Here is a 22,568-nt window from a genome sequence, read left to right as displayed (position 1 = left end):
CGCTGTAGCTCAAGTGGTAGAGCGCTCGCCTTGAGCTGAAGAGCTGAGGGACAGCGCCCAGGCCTGGAGTTCAAGCCCCATGACCGACAAAAAAAAAAAAAAAAAAGAAAACAGGTTGGCCAGAACTGGAGGTGTGGCTCAAGTGGTAGAATACCAACCATAGGCAGAAAAGCTGAGAGCTCAAGGATTTGAAAACACATTGGCCACCATTTCCCACAGGCTTCTCTTTATACTAAAAGACATTTGACATTGCCATAGTTTGATGTTCCTGGAAAACATTCTTTGATGTTAAGAATATGAAATAGAATGTGGGAATAAGAAGAAATATATATTCTGAAAAATTTTAAATAAATCCATATTGCATTGCCTGGGTAGCATATACATACATATACATAGTAAAGGAATTTATTTTGCAGGAAAGTAGGGTGCTTGACTCAGTTCCCTAATACTCTACCAAGAGTTACTTGAGCTGGGCACTGGTGGCTCATTCCTATAATCCTAGCTACTTAGGCGGCTGAGATCTGAAGATCTCAGTTTAAAGTCAGCCTGGGCAGGAAAGTCCATGAGACTCTTATTTCCAATAAATTACTCAGAAAAAGCCAGAAGTGGGGCTGTGGCTCAAGTGATAAAGCAGTAGTTTTGAGTAAAAGCAGCTCAAGGGCCAGGTACTTGTGGCTCACACCTGAAATCCTAGATACTCAGGAGGCCAAGGTCTGAGTATCAAGGATCAAAACCAGCCTGGGCAAGAGTCTGTGACTCTTATCTCCAATTAACCACCAGAAAATTGGAAGTGGTGCTGTACCTCAAGTGGTAGAGTGCTAGCCTTAAGCTGAAGAGCTGAGGGACAGGACCCAGGCCGAGTTCAAGACCCACAACCAGCCAAAAAAAAAAAAAAAAGCAACAGCTCAGGGGTAGTGTCCAGGCCCTGAGTTCAAGCTCTAGGGCCAGCACACACATAAAAAAATGCTACTCAAGAGCCAAATGCTAAAGTCTATTGGGCCCTCTTCACACATTGGCTTTCTTTCCTCACCATTTTAGACCTTTATCTGAGAACGCTGACTAAATCTCCCAATCTCTTGGTCCAGTCCTCGGATCATGCTGTTGGAGTTATCTTTCTGTGACCCAAATCTTCATTGCTCATTCACAGAGTCCAGACAACTGGATCTACACACGGCTCATACCACCTGTTTCTTTTTCAGACATCTCTAGTCACTCTATTTGCTCCGCTCTGGCCTTTGAATCACTTGCGTTTTCTTGACCATCCTTTGCAGTGTTGTGCTTTTTGTCACCTCATGATAACTGCCATGAGTGGTGGCAGTTCCCATGCATTTGCCTGCGCTATTCACCATGTGTACAATATCCTTCCCTAAGTCTATCCCCTAGAAAGCAGCATTTAACTGGCCTTACCAGTTAAATCCAGCCACTTTTCTTTCTGAATCTCCATTTAGTTCTATTCAAATGTCATCACTCAGAAGTGGTCCATACCACTTTTATCTTTTCATTCCTAACACCTGTCTAGGTAACTTTGGTAATCTCATCTTAGACCCTTCCTACCCTCTACCTGCCCCACTGTACTTTTGGCCATCATCTATGGCAAAGAAGAAGAAGAAGAAGAGGAAGAGGAAGGGGGAGGAAGAAGAAGAAGAGGAAGATGAGGGGGGGGAGGAGGAAGAGGAGGAGGAGGAGGGGGAGGAGGAAGGGGAGGAGGAGGGGGAGGAGGAGGAAGAGGGGGGAAGAAGAAGAAGAAGAGGAGGAGGAGGAGGAGGAGGAGGAGGAGGAGGCAGCAAGCACTACTTGGGTATTTTACAAGCTACAGTAGAAATTTATGGGACTTGGATTATAATGACAAATCTTAACTGATGAAGTCCTGAACTGTTTCAAGTGAGCAGACAAATTACTGACTCAGGGTTTCTTTCATATTCACAATCTGTAAAGTGTGCTTTACTTTCTGCATTGTTAAGCAACAAATCAGACAGAAGACAACAAAATCAAATCCTCCTTTTCTAAGAAGATATGTAATCCTGGTATTGTGGAACATTTTATAAAACCTTCCTTGCTGCTTTTCTTCTACAGGCAATTGTGTGGTAAGATCACCCCACAGTGTTTCTCAGCATCACATAAATAAGCTATGTTCTAATGCTTCAGGTATACAGATATGCTTCATCACCCAAAGTCCAAGCACTATATTCATGCTTTTGTAGTTAGTGAAAAAAATACCACGACTTCTAAACCATGAGATTGTACCAGGTCAGCCTAGCATATAGTAAGCATTCCACTGAGTGATGAATTGAGTCTTTGTGTGTGTGTGCCAGTACTGAATCTTGAACTTAGGACTTTGTACCCTTGCTTAGCTCAAGGCTGGTGCTCTGCCACTTGAGCCACACCTCTATTTCTTATTTTTGGTATTTAATTGATGATTAGTCTCTTGGATTTATCTTCATGGGTTGGCTTTGAACCATGACCTTCAGATTTCATCCTTCTGTGTAGCTAGCATTACAGGCCTGAGCCATTGGCATTAGGCATGAATTGACTCTTGCTTTAATGATTAGAAGTGAGTCAAGACAATTTTTGTTCATTCTAACCCTAAGAATTTCCTTGGCATTTAATAAGGGATTTGAATACAGATTTAACTTCAAATAGTGGGTTTTACTTTCTGCTATAATAAAATCTGCCAGAAAAGTATTAGTTATTTACAAGGGCATTATATGTTTAAGATACTGATTTATTTAAACAATTACTATATGAGTAAGTAAAAAGCTTGGAACACAGTAGTTCTCACAGTGGTAGCTTTCATGCATAGATACATAAATAATTTTAAGTGATTTAAAGGGGTCTCTAGGACACCTGTATTTTTTGGTGTTATTTAATGTTTCAGTTATATAAACCATTTAAGTAATAAGATTTTTTTTTGGGGGGGGTCCAGTCGTGGGGCCTGAACTCTGGGCCTAGGCGCTGTCCCTCAGCTCTTCAGCTCAAGGCTAGTGCTCTACCATTTGAGCCACAGCGCCACTTCCAGCTTTTTTCTTTTTGCTTATGTGGTGCTGAGGAATCGAACTCAGGGCCTCAGGCATGCAAGGCAATTGCTCTACCACTGAGCCACCTTCCCAGCCCCAGTAATAAGATATTTAAATAGTCAAAAATGAAGTTTAATTATTATACTCTAGCTGAAGTTGTAGGATATCCATGGGCAAAACCTCAGTTAAAATAAAATCTACTCTTTAATTTGTTCCAGATGGATCATCAATACCACTCATAGTGTTTTATGAGTCATTCGTTTGAAGCAATGTGTGTGTGTGTGTGTGTGTGTGTATGTATGTAACAAGGATGGCCTTGAACTCACATCCCTTCAGCCTCCCTAGTGCTGAGATTATAGGTATGCACCACTAGGCCCCACTAGTACTTGAAATATGTCCAGCTCTAGCTTTACTTTTAGAAGTTAGTGACTTTGCAAAAGTACTTGAAGGCTTAACACTGCTATACCTCAGCTCTGGTATTATGATGGCTTCAATGAAATCAGCTTCATGCTTGACAGTGCCAAAATCATATCAAATAGACATTTCTTCGGGGATTTACGTATGGCTCGCCACATCCCTGTATTAAACTCACAAAGTATACTTAGAAATGAAATGGAGAAAACTGACCAGAAAACAAATCTAAGGGTTTTAAAAGTTATTCAGAACATGAACAAATGTTTTAAAGATCAATGATTCAAGGGCATACATCTACAGAATTCAAGGACACAGAAAATGGATTAGACTTATTTTTATCTTACCAGTTGTTATGACTCACAGTGTTTTAAAGTAGCCACAGGTACACATAAAAGGCAAAAGGAACAAATGCCAGGCTTCCTTATAAGTAAAGCCAATAATATCATTCAAATTTGTGTCTTCTGCAGGGATACAGATTTCGATACTTTCTGGTCAGTTGTTTTTACTTCAAACCTTAACTCTGCCAATACTGAATTCAAGTCATAAGATATTCTGGACTTTTTTAGGATTACATGTAATACTGAAAACAAACAAACAAACCCAGAATGTGAGGTTTTGGTTTCCTTTTAGCTAATCATCAAACATAATTTCATTTGAATGAGAAATAGTCTTTCAGTTATCTTAAATCTTTGAACAGAAAAAAAAAAACTTAGAATAAAGTTAGTGATCTCAGTTGCTAAATCTCCAAATCTTCCAATGCAGACTTAACAGAAAAATGATTACAGGAGGACAAAAATCACACACATAATTTCTTGGGGCCATCAGTGTGGGTCGAATTTTCTCATCCTGCTGAATTCTACCACATGTTACCTTTCCAAGGTTTGAATGTGCTTTGCAATAGAACTTCCTAAGAAGATTCAAAAGCCATTGTGCTGGGGCTTACACAGTAAGCACTTTGTGTGATTCTTAATCACATTTGTATCTAGAACAGTGTTCTGGGTCACATTTTTTTTTTCTCAACATGCTTCTAGTGATTTGTGCTCTATAAATAAAAACTCATTTCCACACCTCCATGGGGGTATGAAGCTAACCAGCCATCCATAGGATGAATGGGATAAAAATGGCCGGAAGAATAGTGTATGATGCCAGACCCATGCAAATCACGGATGCCAATCCCAAGAGGGCTGAAAGAAAGACACTTCTCTGGGAACGAATGATTATCTTCACAACTTGACAAAACTGTAAAATAAAAATGAAAAGTATCAGGAAAGGTGGCTAAACCTAAAAAAAAGGAACACATATAACTCATATATAAAGAAACACATATAATCCAAGTTCCTTGAGATTTGTTAAATCATGCAAGATGTATACTGTCCAGATTTGTCACTCTGTGTCCCATAGAACCTAAAATGATGCTTCAGGTAACCAGGTTAAGAAGGCAGCAGTTGCTTTTGCAAATATAGAATTTTATAGAAAACTATGGAATGTAGCTACAGAACAGTTACTCAGCTCCAAAAGTTAAAGCTACCTAATAGTATACTTAAAAATTAAGAGTTATCTTCAGTTAAAAGAACTTAGCCTATGGGTAAATTCAGCACCCTAAATTTTAGTCATACCAATGATAACTGTCTTAAAAGTCTCAAAATGGGAAAGATATAGAGAGGCAATGTCACTGTATTGTCATAACCATTCTCTGCCTAAATAAATGAAACTTGCCACCAATTATCTATTTGCATAAATGAGTAAGTTTTGTTTTGTTTCTTTGTTGGCTCTAGGCTTGAACTCAGGTTCTGTCCCTGAGCTTCATTTTGGCTTAAGGTTAATGCTCTATCAGTAGTGCCACAGCTCCACTTCTGGCTTTTTTGTAGTTAATTGGAAATAAAAATATCATGGACTTTACTGCCAGGGATGCATTCGAAGGCCAATCCTCAGATCTCAGCCTCCTGAGTAGCTAAGATTACAGATGTGAGTCACTGGTGCCCCTTAATGGAGTCATGTTTATCTTTTTATTTTTCTTAACAATAGTGCTGTAATTCAGACAAACTGAGAATCATGGTCAACTCTTTTTCCTCCGAAAGATTTCCTTTACATTTATCTGTTTCTAATGTCCAAGCCCTGTTCACTGAGCCATTGGTCCAGGAAGCATTTCTGGAGATATTTGACTGTACTGAAATTTAGAGAAGGTGTTAAGAAGCTGATAGGGTCACTTTTGTGAACACTGAATTCCCCTGAAAATAAAGTGGCATTGAATTTATTCTGGCAATACAAAAGCAGTATTAGCAAAGGGGGGGGGGGGTAGGGTGAAGAGGTAGGGCAGGGAGAATCACAGAAAAGCATCATGAATACTCATTAACCGGTTAACAATTTACAAAATACTGAGGGTAAATTAAAAAGAAATTACAAAGAAGGAAAAAGCTCTTACGGCTCATTGCAATTTCAATCTAATTGCAGTGTTTTGCTCAGGGAAAGCATTGTTGAAAGCTTTTACAAACAGAACCTAAGTAAGAGAGTCGGCCATTCTTATGTTAAAATGTTAATAACTGTGAAATCAACCCTAAAATCATATACTTCTTGATGGCCTCAAAAAGGAGAAATCCTTCAGTACTGATGACCTACTCCATTAAAGGCAACTTTTACAATTAGAAAATTTGGGATGAGAACTTTTTCCCCCTTGAGATAATCTAGTCTGGGGCCAAATTGTTTGTTAGACCATTCAAGGTGAGACAAAAACTCCATTTCACAAGAGGTACTATGTAGCAGCAGTAATTAAAACACTTCACTGACAAAATTTCCAGAGAAACAACTACTCCAAACTAGTTTGTTTGTTTTTTTTTTCCTGTAGATTAACTGTTGTATAACGTTTGAAAAACTTGTAATGTTTTTCTGTGGAATTACCTGTGTTTCATGAAAGGGTAAGTTTCAAATTATCAACCGGAAAGACTGTTTTTCTCAGAAAAATTATTTACTTGGTCCTTAGGTAAATCTGACATCTTTCCTGTTGTACGCTTTTGGAGCTAGTGTTTGTAAATGTGGGGAAGCTCATTTCTAAACAGGCCTGTACTGGAGCTGTGATTCTTGAATCACTGCAGTATTCTAACTGTATTTTTATTTTGCTTGGAAAAGAATTCATACATTGAATCTATTTTGGTCCTCTATAAGATCTAGATAAGCTTTGAAATGGAGAGTTTTAAATGGAAACTTTTGAAATGGAAATTTTTTTCCCATAAAACTTAAAATGCATAGCAAGTGAAATCTAAGAAGCAAGCAGGGTATCAGTGGCTCAAGCCTATAACTCTAGCTACCTGGGTAGCTGAGGGTGGAGGATATTGGCTCAAGGCCAGACTGGGCAGGAAAATTAAGACACTAGCTCAACCAGCAAAAACCTGGAGGCATGGGTCAAGTAGTAGAGCACCAGCTATCAAGTGCAAGACCCAGTCTTTAAACAAGAAGATGTGGAGCCTGGTTATATGGACTTAGATTATTTTGGTATATATATTAAAAAATCTAAACATGAAGAGGAACATTAAAGCTTATTATCTGATTGCCCAGGTGTCCATGGATGAATATTAACAATACCCTTCAACACTATAGTTAAGGCTGAGAAAGCTTTCTTCTTACTGCAAATGAACTTTCAGGCTTAAAAGATTATCTTTAAAACTTAAGAAGTTTCACACGGGGTAACTGACCCATGCCTCCTCTCTTTGGATTTGTGGCTTAAGAATCTTAGTTCTAATATGGCCTTTTTCAAAGTATCCATAATAATTACCTTCTCAAATTTGAGGGCTGGGTCTTGAAAAATCAATTGTTTTCATCTCTGGGCAATTATAAGCAATCCAGTCTATCATGACCTTGCGGCTAACGGGTAATGGATGCTGAATTGAGGTGGAAATTAGCCACCAAAGAAACATTTCTTTATACTAAGGAAAAGACTACTCTGAAGCAGACCCGGAAATCAGAGCTCTACCAGCAATTTTGACAGTTTGTATTAAGCAAAGGGAATTCACTCTCTGCAGCTTGGAGAGGGAGAGAGAGAGAGAGAGAGAAAAAAAAAAAAACACCCCACACACTTTAAAGATAGGATGTGCTTCAAATGTTATAAAGAATGGCTATCTTTCTTCCGATTGCAATTCTAGGGGGAAAGTTGCAGCACACGAGGCAGAATTCCTATGACCCCTTCCTTAGTCACTTGCCCTTTGTCGTCTGAAGGTTTCTGACCACCGGGCAGGCTCTGGAATCCTTAGACACAACCAGTATGGCCACACCCTTTCTCGGTGCATTTCCAGGTATCCTGGAAGGCTTTTCTTTTGCCTGACCTATCTGAGAAACCAGAAATGACCGTCGATCATCTAGAACTCTTAAGAATGGTGGGGAGGACGGAGTGGGGGAGTGGTGTCCCGGGAGACCCGTGCTCCCAGAGAGGATAAAAGGATGGGGAAGGGCTTCCCCACCCCCAACTCCCTGTGCGTCACGTGGTACCTGGTCAGCCTGGGGACTGAGCGGGGTGCCGTATCTGCAGTTGGTCACGAAATGCTCGCAGTTGTTCCAGAGCAGGCTGTAGGGGGTGAGGCCCAGCTGCGCCTCCGCCCGGAGCGCCACCTCCTCGTTGAGCAGCGCCTTCTTCCTGAGCGACTTGTCCAGGTGGTTGACCAGGATGTCGGCTCCGTAGGCGAAGTCCTCCACCGTGTCCACGCGGACGCTGGCCACCTTGCCGATGACGCCCAGGATGAGACGCTTGTTGGAGACGACCTGTCGAGTGCGCCCTTCGTCCTTGGTCAGGGCCAACAGGATGTCGGGCATGAGGTGGGCGACGCGGTTGTCACCCAGGTAGATGCCGTAGTGGGTGAAGTTGGTGCGGGGCACCTCCAGCACGTCGCCGCGGAGGAAGGAGCTGATCTCATAGAAACGGCTCCTGGCTTTGTCTTCACCCAGGGCGCCCAAACTGAAGAGCCTGAAGTTCGAGATGAGGAGCAGCTTCTCCAGCAGGAGGGACGCCGCCTCCAGCATGGGGTTCTTCATCCTGCGTGAGCTCGGGAAGCGCTGCGGCCGGGGCACCGGCGCAGCTGCAAGGCGGCTCACCTGGGCTCACCTGCGGGCCCGCGCTGGGCGTCGGGGCGGCTCCGGGGGCCGGGAGAAAGAAGACAGGATGGAGAGGGACCCAGGTGGAAGGGGGAACGAGTGGCAGTGGGCGCGCGCCCCGAGGTGCAGACGCCTAGGGTGCACCTGGGAGGTCGGGCGGGGCGGAGCGCGGCGCACGCCAGGCGCACCGAGCCTCCCGTATTTATAGCCAGCGAGGGGGGCGGGGGCGAATGTAGGCCCCGCCCCGGCGCGCACTGATTGGGCGCCGAGGGCAGGGGAGGTCGAGAGAGTCGGGGCTCTTTGAAAGTGGGAGCTCTCAGGGACTCCCCCCCCACACCCACTCCTGTTGTCGTATTCTCGACCTTTCACCCGAGACCCAAGCTCGCCGGCTGAGCGGCAGGTTTGGGGAAATAGAGGTGCATGCATGGCGGGGTGAAAGGTGGTTCTGCACCTGTCGGGACTGGGGCGCGATCCGGGAACTCCGGGATAGCTATCTTTAGGAGCAAAGCCCTCTGGGCCAAGCTTTTGGAGGGAAACCGCCGCCCTCGAAACCGGGGTGATGCCTGGAGAGCTCGGCTCGCTAAAGCCTTGGCGGGTACCCCGCCGAGTGCGCGCGCTGGGAAAGCCCGGCGATCGTCGCCTAAACGGACCTCTGGCCTCTTTAAACGCCCGGGATCCCCGCTGGTTCCAGGGTCCACGTGGGGGGCAACCTCAGGGGCTCCGCTTCCCTCCACCTCCCCGGCCAGGGGTCGGAACCCGAAGCCTCTCCGCGCTCGCTCCACGGCGGCGGGGGCGGTTGAGCGCGCGCCTTCCAACGATCAGCCCGGAAAACCGCGGCCCCCAACGTGTGCCAGGGCAGTTCCCCCCACGTCGGGGGCACGGCGCCGGGACCAAGAGCGCACCTGTACAGCGGGGACTAAGCGGAGCTGCAACACCGGGGGGCGATGCTGCTCTCCGGGCCTGGGCGGGACACCGGAGCCGCCCCTCCTCTCCCGGTGAGGCGGCCCCCGGTGCGCCAGCCTGGGCAGGCTGTGTGCGCACCGCGCCTCTCCAGCTCTGCACGCATGCGTTATGTAAATGATTGAACTCCGCAGGCTCCTCAAAGCTGGCCAGGTGGAGGCTCAAAAGTTTTCCTCTGAGAAAGCTGCTCCTCTGGCCTGCGGAGGATGGAGGCTTTGACCCCTTCATCTGACCTGCAGGTTGAAGGAGCGCTGGAGACCTGGCGCCGAGGAGGCCCAATTCCTCCTCCTCCTCTCCCAGGCCAGGCCTTTTGCTCCCAACCCCTGTCCATGGCGATCACTTCCCAATGCTCTTCTTTTGTTCATGGGGAAATCACATCTAGTCCCACAAAGGAGGCCGAGAGAGGGATTCAGCTTTCTGAATCTGGAAGGAGGCGGTGAAACTGCTTCATCTCATTCCTGAAATCTAGACTTATTTTGTCGGGAAGAGTTGTGCCAGGATGTAACATTAAATAAATGCTCATTGAGCTGTTTGCTATTCCTTTCTTGATCAACCATAGTGCAACCTTAACTTGCAAATGCCATCTGCTTCCTAAGGTTTTCTCAGTGGCAGATATCATTGTGTGGCTGAATGATTAGTTTTCAGAAGACTCAGCGGAGACAGACTTCATCAAAATACATTTAAGCAATCCGAACTACTCAGGAGGCTGAGATCTGAGGATGGAAGGTCGAAGCCAGCCTAGGCAGGAAAGTCTCCAGTAAACTACTCAGAAAAAAAACTGGAAATGGTATTGCAGCTCAAGTGGTAGAGTGCTAGCCTTGAGCAAAAGCAGCTCAGGGACAGTACCCAAGCCCAGAGTTAAAGCCCCAGGACAGGTAAAAAGAAAGAAAAAAAATCTAAACACTTAACAGGTTTGTTTTCATTTGTTGTTTTTGTCTGGTCATGGGGGCCTGAACTCTGGTCTGGGCACTATCCCTCAGCTCTTCAGCTTAAGGCTAGCACTCTACCACTTGAGCCACAGCACCACTTCCGGTTTTTTCTGCTTATGTGGTGCTGAGCAATCGAACCCAGGGCCTCATGTATGCAAGGCAAGCACTCTACCACTGAACCACCTTCTCATCCCAATAATAGGTAGTTTTGTACACCAATTTTAGCCAAATGGGTGGAATGCTTGCTAAGAGAAATCTGACATCTGCATGTTCTCCTGAGTCACACAAACAGCTGAAGAAACGTCACCACACTTCCTTAGACTCCATTTCTTGGTAAAACACCTTTCCTGTCACAGATCCTTAGATCCTTAGAAAGGTGACTACAGTCAGTGATAAAATTTGATGTGCAAATGACTTAAATATATGCCAGTGAGTTGCTAGGTCTGTCCAGGCTACTAGATAAAACCTCTGCTTTCCTGGTCTGCACTCCTTAACCACTACTTCCCAAACTCAGAAAGACAGCCTGGTATTCAGGTCTAAGTGGGTCTCTCCCAACTGTATACTAGGCCAAGATCCAATTGGATCTCAGTTCAAAGGAGGCTAAAATCAGGGCTATGTAACAGCTAACTTCAGTTTCTCATCTTAGGGTCCCTGATGTCATTCAAGGTTACAGGAGAAAGTCTCTGTTGAACAGCACAGGCCAACATACAGCATCTGACATTTTAATCTCTTAATAAGCCCTTTTGTCCAGTCTTGTTGAAGTTCCATCTTCCTGCCATACTTTTGGAGTTATCTTTCTGTATTCCAGATCTCCGTTGCTCAGAGTTCACAGAATCCAAACCGAGTCCAAGTCTGAGTCTTCTCACAACACTTATTTTCCTTTTTGAAACCTCTAGTTACCCCATTTGCCCTACTCTGGCCTTTGAGTCACTTGTATTTGTCTGAATACCTTTTGTACCTTTACACTTAATCCTTTACCCTTGGAAGTATATATTTTTATCGAAGAAATTGAGGCTTGTGACATAGTCTGGGTGACAAGATTTCATTTATGTCTGTTCCTTTAAGCAGCGGGGCAAGTCTGATCTTCCATCAGTCAGTCCATCCTCCACCCTGTGTTCATTTACTGAGTGCCTAAGGTATTCTCTGCCAAGTGTTGTACCCAGCTTGGAGGCTCAATAAAGTTAAAAGCAGAGCTTAACTTAGATCCCACACAGTCTTTTTGTCCTTTGGACTTAATTTCTCCACTTTTCTAGTACCAGGGGTCCAAGTTTTGAACATCAATTATTTTACCCAGATAGTGAGAAGAGCTAAAGTTCATGTTAATAACATACCTTCTCCAGGAGCCATGGGTCCTATGTCCCATCTTAGGCACATAGAAGGGGTAAGATCTTACATATGAGCACAGAATTGTAGGAGTTAAAGTCAGGGCCTCCCACTTGCTAAGCAGGTACTCTACCCCTTGAACTGTACCCTCAGCCCTTGCCTCATTTTTTTTTTTTTTTGGCCAGGGGTGGCCTTGAACCACCATTCTCTAGATGTCCATCTCCTGAGTAGCTAAGATTTAAAGGAGTAAGGTCCTCCATCAGGGCCCATTTTTTTTTAAATGTCATTTAAGATTTTTACCCTCAAGATATTTGTTTTCCTTAGGACTTTCTTAGATTAGTAAATCAGTGAAACCATAAATAATAATCTTAACGTTTGTTTTTCCTTTGGACTATTTTCAATTCATTGACACATTTTCAGGTGAGGTTCTCTGGACATAAGCAGTATCCTAACTAGCTAACTCTAAGGGCTTTTTTATGTGAAATTCCTTCTGGAGGCCGAGGAGACCAGCAGACACCTTTTCATGGAGCCTCCTAACTTAGTGCTGCTGGTTGGGTTAGGCTGATAGGAATTAATTAGCTCCTGGGATGAACATTTCCTGTTTCCTTCCTGATTGGTTAGCACCTTGTTAGCAGGGCTTCACTCCTGACTATTATCTTTAGAAAGATTAAAAGCTACCGTTTCACTTGGGAGGGTGTGGGGGGGTGTGGGGGGGTGTGTGTGCCCGCCCGACAGTACTGAAATTTGAATTTAGGGCCTGGGCACTATTATTTAGTTTTTTCACTCAACTCTATGGCTGGAGTTACAGCTCCAGTTTTTTATTTTCCTGGCTAGCTTCAAAAAGGTCCTCAGCGCTTGGCCTCCTGAGTAGTTAGGGTTACAGATATGAACCACTGGTGCTCAGCTCAAGCTTGCTGAGGAAAAAATTAAAGATGTACATTCCCCACACACACACAAATATATAAAAATGTCTATATGGAATGTGTATTTTCTAATATTAAAGTTGCATACTGAAGTTTAGTTGGGCAAAATGAGATCATTTCATTTCTGGAGGAATTTTCCTTCAACACGGTAGAGTATACATTTCTTTGGACTCCTAAGAATACTTAACATGTATGAAGCAAATATGTGTGTTTTCTTTTTTCCAGAAAAAGCATTTCCTATTTATGCAAACCGTAGAAGGAGAACTGGTGAAATGCTTGTTGAGACACGTATGCCATTCTAAAGGAGCGGCCTTGCCTACTTGCTACAAAAGATTTATAACATCATTTACAAATAGGGAATAAAACTGCAGAATTTTCTCTTGGTGATGATTTTGTGGGAAGTAGTGAAGGTCAGAGAAATGAGATTATGTAGCATGGGCATAGGCATGCCGCAGACAGAGGCAAAGTGAGCCCCTAAACCCATCTTTCCTGTACTGACTTGTGCTTCTGTTTTGAATAGGAGTAAAAAAAAAAAACGGGGGCTAGAGAGAGTAGTGAGCATAATTATTAAACATTCTCAGTCTCAGGTGTGGCCCAGTTGCTCATTATTTCAGGATTAGTCAAAGGTGTCTTGTTACAATCAGAAAGTCAATGCAGCCTGGTAGGAGGTCGCCTGGTCTTGGGTCACAGGATGTTAATCCATCCATCCTGTCTGTCTTGGATTCCAAAGTGATTGCAGGAAAGGGGCAGGGATGTCAAGCTCTTCTGCTTTTCCTTAATTTGTAGGCTTAGGTGAGGAGTTGGTGCTTTTGAGCAAAAGCAGTTTTTGAGTTACATTATGACATATTAATGATATAATTGCATAATTATTATTCAGTTTATATACACATAGCAAAACACATAGTTGGGTGGCCTCCTTGTTTCTCAATGATAAATACTTAGGACATCCTATAAAAGTGAAGACAACACTGGCCAAGAAAGATAAAAGTGCACCAGAGTGAAAAGTGGTAACACTGGAAGTGGAATTCAAATCAACTGAATGGAATTAAAGAAAAAAAAGCAGAGGAGAGGAATGATGACTCTTCATGTATTTTAGAGAATAGAGGGAAGGTAAACTCTTGCATAAATGAGGAAAGAGATCGTGACTCCAGGCATGAAGATGTTGCAGAGGAAGTGATGACAGCCAAAACAATAACAAAAACTTCACAGTCAAGGAATTTGTGAGCAATGTTTCACGGCATTGAACATGTAAGATCTCAAATGTTGGAATCTGATCCAAACACACAAAAAAGAGCAGGACATGTCAGAGTAGACCTGTGGATTTATTTTAGCTTCCTGTAGTTGGCTGTCTTATAGCTCTTCTTTCTGTTCGTATTTTCTACCATGAGGATTTCCTTTTGGTATCCTTCCCACTTTTATTTTAAATGTTATTTTAATGTCCCAGGCAAGGATATGATTGGTTCCCTGAAAGTCTGTCTCCCTAAATCCACCCTGAAATATTAGTTTTCCATTGTGTAGGTCTATCCTTGGTTTATGATCATCTTTATATTTGCTTTGACTAAGTGACAGTGTAAGTTCATTATTTCTCTTTCTGATTCTGGGTTTAGTCAGTACCTTTCATGAGCTAACCTCTAGCTTGCTCAGGTATGTCACACCCAGCTTCTTAGCATGCCCAGACCTCAAACAAACCACATCAGTATTTCCTGACAAAGTGTGGTACATATTTGCTATATCATCTTTACATCTACTAAAGATTTACCGGAAGAAAGAATCCATAAACTGCTTCTGTTGGAACTTACCAGGAGGAAAAAGTGAACATAACATGTAGGTCTTCTATCTGGGTAAATTTGGTGAGCACATTGTCTTCAGTAGTATAAATGGGAAATTTTTGTGAAGGATTTGAGTCTTCTGTTAACATGGACAACTACAAGAAAGATTATTTTAAAAATAAAACACACTGGGAAATGGGAACTAAAGATTTTAGAAGAAATCTGATCTCATAATTAGAATACTTAGAAGCTGTGTCTTGCAGGTTGGTGAAATTCCATGGAGAGTGTGGCTTTGCTGTTCTACGCACTGTGAAGAAGCTGGGTTGTTTGCTCCTCAGAGTTCCAGTATTTACTCGTAGAAGTACAGGAAAGAACTATAATGAACTCCCATCTGCTGGTCAGGTGAAAGCTAAGTTGGAGCAGTACTAGACTGTAGCCCTGAGGCTGCCTCAGAATCAAAGAAGCATTGTGTTTTGGAAGATTGGAGACTGATGGCCACCTGGCCTGGCCCCTATCCCTAGAAAAGCATTTCCAACTTCCCTTCCCTGACTTCCAAGAATTCAATCAAGTGGAGGAGGCACATTTCTCCCAAAGGCCAGGTCCTCATCATAAAGAAGCTAAGTATTTTCATTTAGCAAGTCTGGTGAACCTGGCTCAAATACCACAGTGCTATCCACTCATACAGTGATAGGCAATGTATGATGGCATGTCTTTGGAGATTTTTATAGCTGTTTTTGTTTCTATAATTATGTAAGGGTAGAGCTACGTCTTTTTCTTTTTTGTGTGCATATTTTAATACCTGCTACAGTTAGGACTTGCCACATATAAACTTCTAGTAAATGTTTAACTAAACTACAGGCTTTTTTTTTTTTTTCTCCATCATGAGGTTTGAACTTGGGGCCTGGGAGCTGTCCTTGAGCTCTTTTGTTCAAGGCTAGCACTCTACCACTTTGAGCCACAGCTCCACATCTAGTTTTTGAGTGGTTAATTGGAGGTAAGAGTCTCATGGGGACTTTTCTGCCCTGGCTGGAGGCTGGCTTGAAAATGCGATCCTCAGATCTCAGCCTCCAGAGTTGCTAGCTAGGATTACAGGTGTGAGCTACCAGTGCCTGGCTAACTATAGGCTTTCTATTTGATATTTTCCAAGACTGGCCCTGGCAATTAACTTTTCATCTTCATGTCCAATGCAAATGCTAAGAAAAAGCCATGTACAAAACAGACAAGCAATGAATATTGACCAAGCTGACCAAATTCCTTGCACTGATTTGCCTATTACGCCAGGTTTAGTTTTATCTTCAAGCTGTTCCATCTCCACATTTGGGATCTACACTCTCCTTCCATCCTGCCCCACCCACTTAAAACTTCCACTAGGTTTTCCTTGTTTATGGTTTATGAAGGCAAAAGTAATTTATTAAACCATCCCAGTGTGATTTTAATATACAGGGGGTTCAAGCTTACTCACGCTTCCTCCATTTATGGCTTTTTGATAGTCAATTGCAAATAAGATTCATAACCAAAGGACTATAGCTCCAGTTTTCCATTAATTCTTGGTTTTTGTTTTTGATCAATTTGCTATGTTTTCAGTCATAATGTTGTATTATAACCAGCGTTATGGTTCAAACATTTTTGCTCAAAAAAACATTGTCTTAATCACAGGCTCTGTTCCATTATAAAACAAACAAATGGTTGCTGGGCTGAGTTGGAAGGGATGTTGTTTAGCAAATTTTCAGTCCCTTCTATATTGTCCTTGGAGAACAATATGTGCTCCTGCCTTTGGGCATAAGCCATGTGATGAGCTATGGCCTCTGGAAAATTAGCAGGCTTGATACACAGCAGCTTTCAACATGCTTGAGTGGGAGACAGGCTTTTGTAACTCTAGAGAGCAGACAGTGATTGGCCTCTGTCCTTTCATCCTAAGGTGGAGCAGGCCTGGGGCAAGCCCAGACAATTCAAGATGTAGGGCAGAGTTACTCATTGCAGCTGAAATCAACCTGAGTGAGAATGAGTTCATGTCATGGCGACCACTGAGTCGTAGAAAACTTTGCCATTAAACTGGAAATAATTGTTTTATAGCTATAATCCAAAGTGCAAATGTCAGATCATTATCACTTCCGTTAATAGTAATAGACCTCACTCTTGGAAGCCAGTAACTTCCTAGTGGAAAATTTGAATACCCAGGTGTCTTTGAACAGATCTCTTTGGAGTTTGAAGGGGTTGGTAAGAGATGGAGATAGATGTTTTTGAGTTAATGAGAGGATTTAGGATCCACTAGGTACTTGTTGAACTGTAGCAACACTTGGGAAAATGGCAGAAGAGACCACACCAGTGTTCATGATAGCAGGTAGGCTGTTCTGGCTGAACTCGAAAGGTGGTAGGTGTCCTTATCTTGAAGAGAGGTATACACAGAATTAGGACATAAGTTATGTTTCTAACATGACTATTGAGGTCAAAGAGGCTATGAACTAGGACAAGTATAATGTTAGAGAGGCAATTGCTGCATGTATGTGGAGAAATGGTATATTTTATATAAAATAGGTGGAGAATAAGTTGGTGCAAATGCTTAGAAGAATTTGGAGTCATCCGGAGTTAGAGAACATACATATTCAGCAAAGTTGAAGATGCTTTATAGGACCTTGTTATTTTGCAGCTAGATAGTTCAAAGGGTCTCAATAGGACCAACACCACACCTGAGGCAGGGTGATAGGTTATTACTATATTGCTTATATTAGTAACGGGGGTGGGAAGGGTGTTGACACCAGTATAGATGAAACTGGTGTTGTAGTCTGAATGGCCTGAAATTTAAGGGATGGTCTCCCTCAGAAATGAGTTGTCCTGAGTCCTCCATGACTTTGAAGAGTTAGTAGAAATTTCATGTAAATAACAAACCCATTTATAATTAAGAGTAAAACTTAACTCTGTGTCAGATGGAAATGTCAAGTACGTTTGTGTAGTTTTATTATATATCAAAATGTCTGCCAGGAGCTGGTGGCTCATGCCTGTAATCCTAGCTACTCAAGAGGCTGAGATCTGAGGATCATATTTTGAAGCCAGCTGGGGCAGGAAAGTCTATGAGACATGTATCTCCAATTAACTACCAGAAAGCTGGAAGTGGTGCTGTGGCTCAAAGTGGTAGAGTGCTCACCTTGAATGAAAACGCTCAGGGACAGTGCCCAGGCCCTGAGTTCAAGACCCACACACCACACACACTCACACAAAAAGGATGCAACAAGAGAAGATTGAATTTTGCTTTGTTTAGAATCTTACTAAGAGCTGTTCACATACCAACAGCAACACCTTTGTAATGTGTGCATTATCAGTAAAATATACTCTTGTCTGTCTGTACTGTGAAGTTTTTTATATCACACAAATTAGCATAATATATCTGTGGTCACTGACCTGGTGAAATACCTGTTATATTACTTTTATGTTTCTTACATTTCTATATCATAGTAAGTACATCACAATGACTTAAATGTGCAGAATACTTATGTATTCAAGGTGCTAAGTGGGTGACACCAAATCTTTGTTGTAAGAAGAGTACAGCAGCTCTTACAGGTTTGCCCAGGGCAAATTCACATAAAGACAAATGTTGTGAGAGAAGAGAGGCAAAGGGCACCCCTCAGGATGCTGTAACATATAGAAGCCAGGAAGAAAGGGGGGCAGATCAGCAGAGGAGAGGGAGGAGCAAGTCAACAAGGTTGTAGGAATCTACACATAGGTAGGGCCTTGGACACCAAGTTAAGGAAGGATTTAAGCGAAGTGACAGACCATGCCAAATTGTGCTCATGACCCAAGCAAGTTCATGGTGACTCCGTTCAAGTTCATGGCTCATAATGGTACCAATGAACCATTGTAGCTTAAAAGAAAATACTAAGGAAGATCTTTTCAAGGGCAGCTCTGGAATAGATGTGGGGCTGGAACCTTTATACTTGGCTGTCCTCAAAAGATCACTTACTCAGCAGGCCTGAAAACTCAAATCCATCTATGTTTTATGACTTAGAGTTCATGAACTCCTGACACCAATCCACACTGGAATCCAGAAATCTAAGCACATTATCTTATCTCATCTCAAACACAACAGAACACAAAGCAGCTAGAAAAGTGCATGGAATCACAAGAATTTGTGTCACTCTATGAACCAAACTGCCAAGTGAAAGTGAAACTGAGGTCCTGACCAAAGCATTCACCTGCAGGAAGTAACCGGCTTACTCTAATTTTGCTGCTGGATAAGAGGATGAATCAAAAATTTCCCCATTGTAAATTAGGGGCTGAAAAATATGCATTAACTCAGCATATACTACTAAAAGAGTCATTTATCTCATGAGGACTTTGCCCTTGATTCACCCAGAATCAGCCCAGGTGACTCTGATAAGGCAAGCTTTCAGTTCAAGGAGTATTGAAGGCTTCTGTGGACTTCAGAGCTAATGAATGATGACGTGCCAGGAGTGGACTTCCACACTTCCCTGGAACTGCCCTGCTGCCCCCTGTCCAGCCAAAGCAAAAGGGAACAATCTATGAAAGACTGGCTTGCTCATCAGAAAACTCCCAGTTTTGGATGCCCTCCAGCTGCTGTGAAGAAAAAAATATTTATTATATATATATATAAATATATATGAACATTTTCTTCTTACAATATGAGTTTGTTAAATTATGAAAGATTTTTATATAGAGATTTATTATACATATTATATATTTTATTATACATAAATATGAAAATTTTCTTTTTACAATATGAGTTTGTTAAATTGTGAAAGATTTTTTTTTAATATAAAAACAGTGTCCACAGTTCATAGACAGGAATTACTAAGGAGAGGGACAATTTAATAGGGAAACACTCTTATGGGACAAATTATTATTACTGTAAGCATTATGCCCACCTTTGGTCCTCAGCTCCACCCAGACCTGAGCTCCTCCCTTCCCTGGAGTTCCTGCCCTATAGCTGGCTTCTACCTCTCTCTGCCCAGACCCATCTGAGCTCCCATCTACCTCACTTCCTACCCCCACACTCTGCTGCTATCTAGATAGTGGAGGGTGCCATGCACTCTCTCCAAGGGAATATGGCTCCTCTAATGAACCTTGTAATAATCTTTCTCCTGTGCCTGCCTGTCTCTGTGTTGCCCTCTGGGATGGATGGGATGGATCCTTTCATTTGATGGCCGGTAAGGGGAGTAGTTAGGAGTCCAAGACCTGAAACAGCCAGCTAGACCTAGGAAGGAGAGAAGCTCCAACTTAGTGGAGGGGGTAGGGTAGTTAGTAATCAGGTGTTTCCTGGGGATAGTGATAGCCTTGTATGTAGGAGTGAGTTGAATACCCAGAGAAGTCATGGACTGTTGAATGACCTGTATCTTATTGGATGAGACTCTATATCCCTGGGAGGCCAGAAAGTTAAGAAGTGTTACCGTATGGGACTGCAGAGGAGAATATCCTCCACATATTGGATAAGGGAGGATGGTTCTATATTTAGGTCTCTTAAGTCCCTCGCTAGAGCTTGGCCAAACAGATGGGGACTATCCCAGAACCCCTGTGGCAGCACAGTCCAGGTGAGCTGAGCTGAGGTTTGGGTGACCGGGTCAATCCACGTAAGGCAAAAAGGTTCTGGGGGAAGGGGACTAGAGGGATAGTTAAAAAGGCATCTTTTAAGTCTAATACTGAATAAAAGGCAACTGTCACTGGGATTATGGAAAGAAGCATATAGGAGTTGGGCACAACAGGGTGTAGGGGGATAACAGCAGCATTTATAAGGCGAAGGTCCTGTACCAGGCAGAATGAACCGTTAGTTTTGGCTACTGCTGAGATGGGGGTATTATAGGGAGAATTAGTGGGGCCTAACAGCCCTTTTCTTAGTAAGTCTTTTCTAATTGGTTGCAGTCTAGAAGACTGTGGTGAGGGAGGGAGTACTGGGGTTGTGAAGGGAAGCATTGGGCGTCCCTCAGAGAGATATGAATAGGAGGGTGGTGTTTAGCATTAGAGGGGTTGTGGGTATCCCACACCTTGAGGTCCACCTTGGAGGGTGGAAAAGGGAAATCTGAGAGGTCGCTAGATGAACCTACTAAAGCCATCAACAAGGAGATTGTGAGGGAGACTGAATCAATATCACATTGTGCCAATTAGGAAGGGTATAGGGAAATAGAGGCTCTGAATTTGGCCCCACTGGACAGTAGGGAATAACAAGGAAAGAATGACGGAAGGTCACTCCTGAAAAAAGACAAATGATGGTTTTTTTGAGGGGAGGGTTGTAAGGTTTTCCCTCTACCCCGACTATGGAGGTATCAGCTAGGTAGATCTGGCTATGAAACTCAGTGAGCACACAATACATAGCACCTGTGTCCACTGAAAGCTTGGTCATCCGACCTGCAGCCATGATTGTCACTCTGGGCTCCTGCATGTGATGAGAGTGGTCAAGGCCAGGAGTCTAGGGCATCCCCAGTCAGTCCCAGAGCACCAGGAGGGGGTGATGGGGCCTTACTGGATGGCCACCATCCCTGAGAGGATGATGGACAGTCCATGGCCCAATGCCCTGAAACTCTGCACTTGGGGCATGGTTGGGTTGGCTTATGTGATTGTGGGCAGGCTGGGCCCCTATGGCCTGGCTGGCCACATTGTCAGTACAGCTTCAGGGGGCAGGTTTCCCTTCAGTGCCTCTTTCGACCCCAGACATAGCAGGGCTCAGGTGGACCCTGCTGGGAAGGGGTTGGCTGCAAGGCCAGAGGCTGGTAGATCTTGGCTAACATCTGGCACTTGAGCTGTTTGGCCTATTCCTTCCTGCGTGATATACCTTAAAGGCTGCCTCCAGAGCCTCACTAGTGGGTGTAAGGACCCCCTGTCTAGTTTTTTAAATTTATCCTGGATGTCTGGAGTGGATTGATTAATAAAATGAGTCATTAAAAAGCATTGTCCATCCACAGACTCAGGGTCTAGGTTAGTATACTGAAGGAGGGTCTGACTCAGTCTAGCCCAAAAGGCAGATGGGTTTTCATTTTTGTCTTGTATGACCGTGGCCATCTTGTCATAGTTGATGGCTTTGCCGCCTGCCTGTTTGAGACCCTCCATTATACAGGCAATAAATTGGTTTTGCCTTTGGTGACCACACCGGGAATTGTAATCCCAGTGAGGGTCCTGGTCAGGCACTGCCTCAGTCCCAGTGATGGGGGGTGGTGGGGAGGGGTGGTCCGGTGGGTCTCATCCGCATAGCGGCGGACCTTTTCCCAAACATCCGCTGTCCCCCTGGTAAAAGGGTATTACTCAAGATTAGGTATACATCACTCCAGGTTAGCTCATACGGTAGGAATACATGCTGCAGCTCCTTGATGTAGGCGGTGGGACTGGTGGAGAAAGATTACAGGCATGTCTCCATCTGTGCTATGCCATTTAGTGAGAATGGCATGTGCCCTGCGTCTATACCATCAGCCCTGCCACCTTGCATAATGGGAGAACATGGGCTGAGGTCGAACTGTCATCTGCAGCAGGCTCTTTGGCCTGGGTAAGGATGGTACTCAATGTTTCTGTAAGGCACGTAACAACCTCCAGGGCATCTTTCAGCTGAGACAGCTGTTTCCCAGTGGCCAGGCCAGGTGAGCTTTTGTCCTGTGGGGGAGGAAGAGGTGCCAATGGAAGGGGGCTTTAGCCTTGGATTGTGGGAGTGAAGGGTACGGGAATGAGTGTTGGCGGGCCGGGGCCGCCTGCTCAATGGCAGGGGAGGGGGCTGCCACCTCTGGTGCCCCACGTGTTCAAAATGGTGGCAACTCATCTGCTGGATCTGGAATAGAGTCTGTGTTATAAGCCAGTGGCCTTGTGGCCAGGAGGAGATAGGTAGGAGAATGTAAGGACTCAGGAAGAAGTTTAGTTTGGAGGAAGGAGAGAAAGAGATGGCATCGATGTAGCTAGCCTCTTTTAACTTGCCCGATCACCTGTAGAAGTTGGATATATTCTGTATAATATCAGGATCCAATGTCCCATGAATGGGCCACGTGGACTGATTGTCCAGTGGATATTCGGGCCAGATCTCAGTACAGAAATGTATGAACTCCTGTGAATCAATGTCAGATTCAAAGTTAAGCATTTCTAGATTATTTAGGAGACAACCCAAGGGGGAGTCCTGAGGAATGTCAGGAATACTAGATTGTGTCCCGCCCATTCTAAGTTATCTGTAACCAAAAGCTG

General features: G+C 43.7%; 1 protein-coding gene across 1 annotated transcript; it reads right to left on the bottom strand.

Moving 5' to 3' along the window:
• Positions 1-4,161: 4,161 nt before the first annotated feature.
• On the bottom strand, positions 4,162-8,444 carry Lrat (lecithin retinol acyltransferase). Its single transcript, XM_070022009.1, has 2 exons — positions 7,905-8,444; positions 4,162-4,667 (listed from the first exon to the last, which is right to left on the bottom strand). The coding sequence occupies exons 1-2, from the start codon at positions 8,442-8,444 to the stop codon at positions 4,515-4,517; spliced, it is 693 nt and encodes a 230-aa protein (XP_069878110.1). The 3' UTR covers positions 4,162-4,514.
• Between the last annotated feature and the right edge of the window lie 14,124 nt (positions 8,445-22,568).

This window comes from Dipodomys merriami, unplaced genomic scaffold (assembly GCF_024711535.1).
Source record: "Dipodomys merriami isolate MVZ:Mamm:240054 unplaced genomic scaffold, mDipMer1.0.p SCAF_15, whole genome shotgun sequence".
In the NCBI taxonomy this organism is placed as follows: domain Eukaryota; kingdom Metazoa; phylum Chordata; class Mammalia; order Rodentia; family Heteromyidae; genus Dipodomys; species Dipodomys merriami.
This window is presented reverse-complemented; position numbering and strand designations above follow the sequence as displayed.

What these genes read in the sequence shown, in the direction of transcription:
- Lrat (XM_070022009.1), bottom strand. Translation starts at nt 8,444, where the DNA reads ATGAAGAACCCCATGCTGGAGGCGGCGTCCCTCCTGCTGGAGAAGCTG. An exon ending in TCAGTCCCCAGGCTGACCAG is followed by an intron (nt 4,668 to 7,904) that starts GTACCACGTGAC and finishes TTTATTTTACAG; the next exon opens with TTTTGTCAAGTTGTGAAGAT.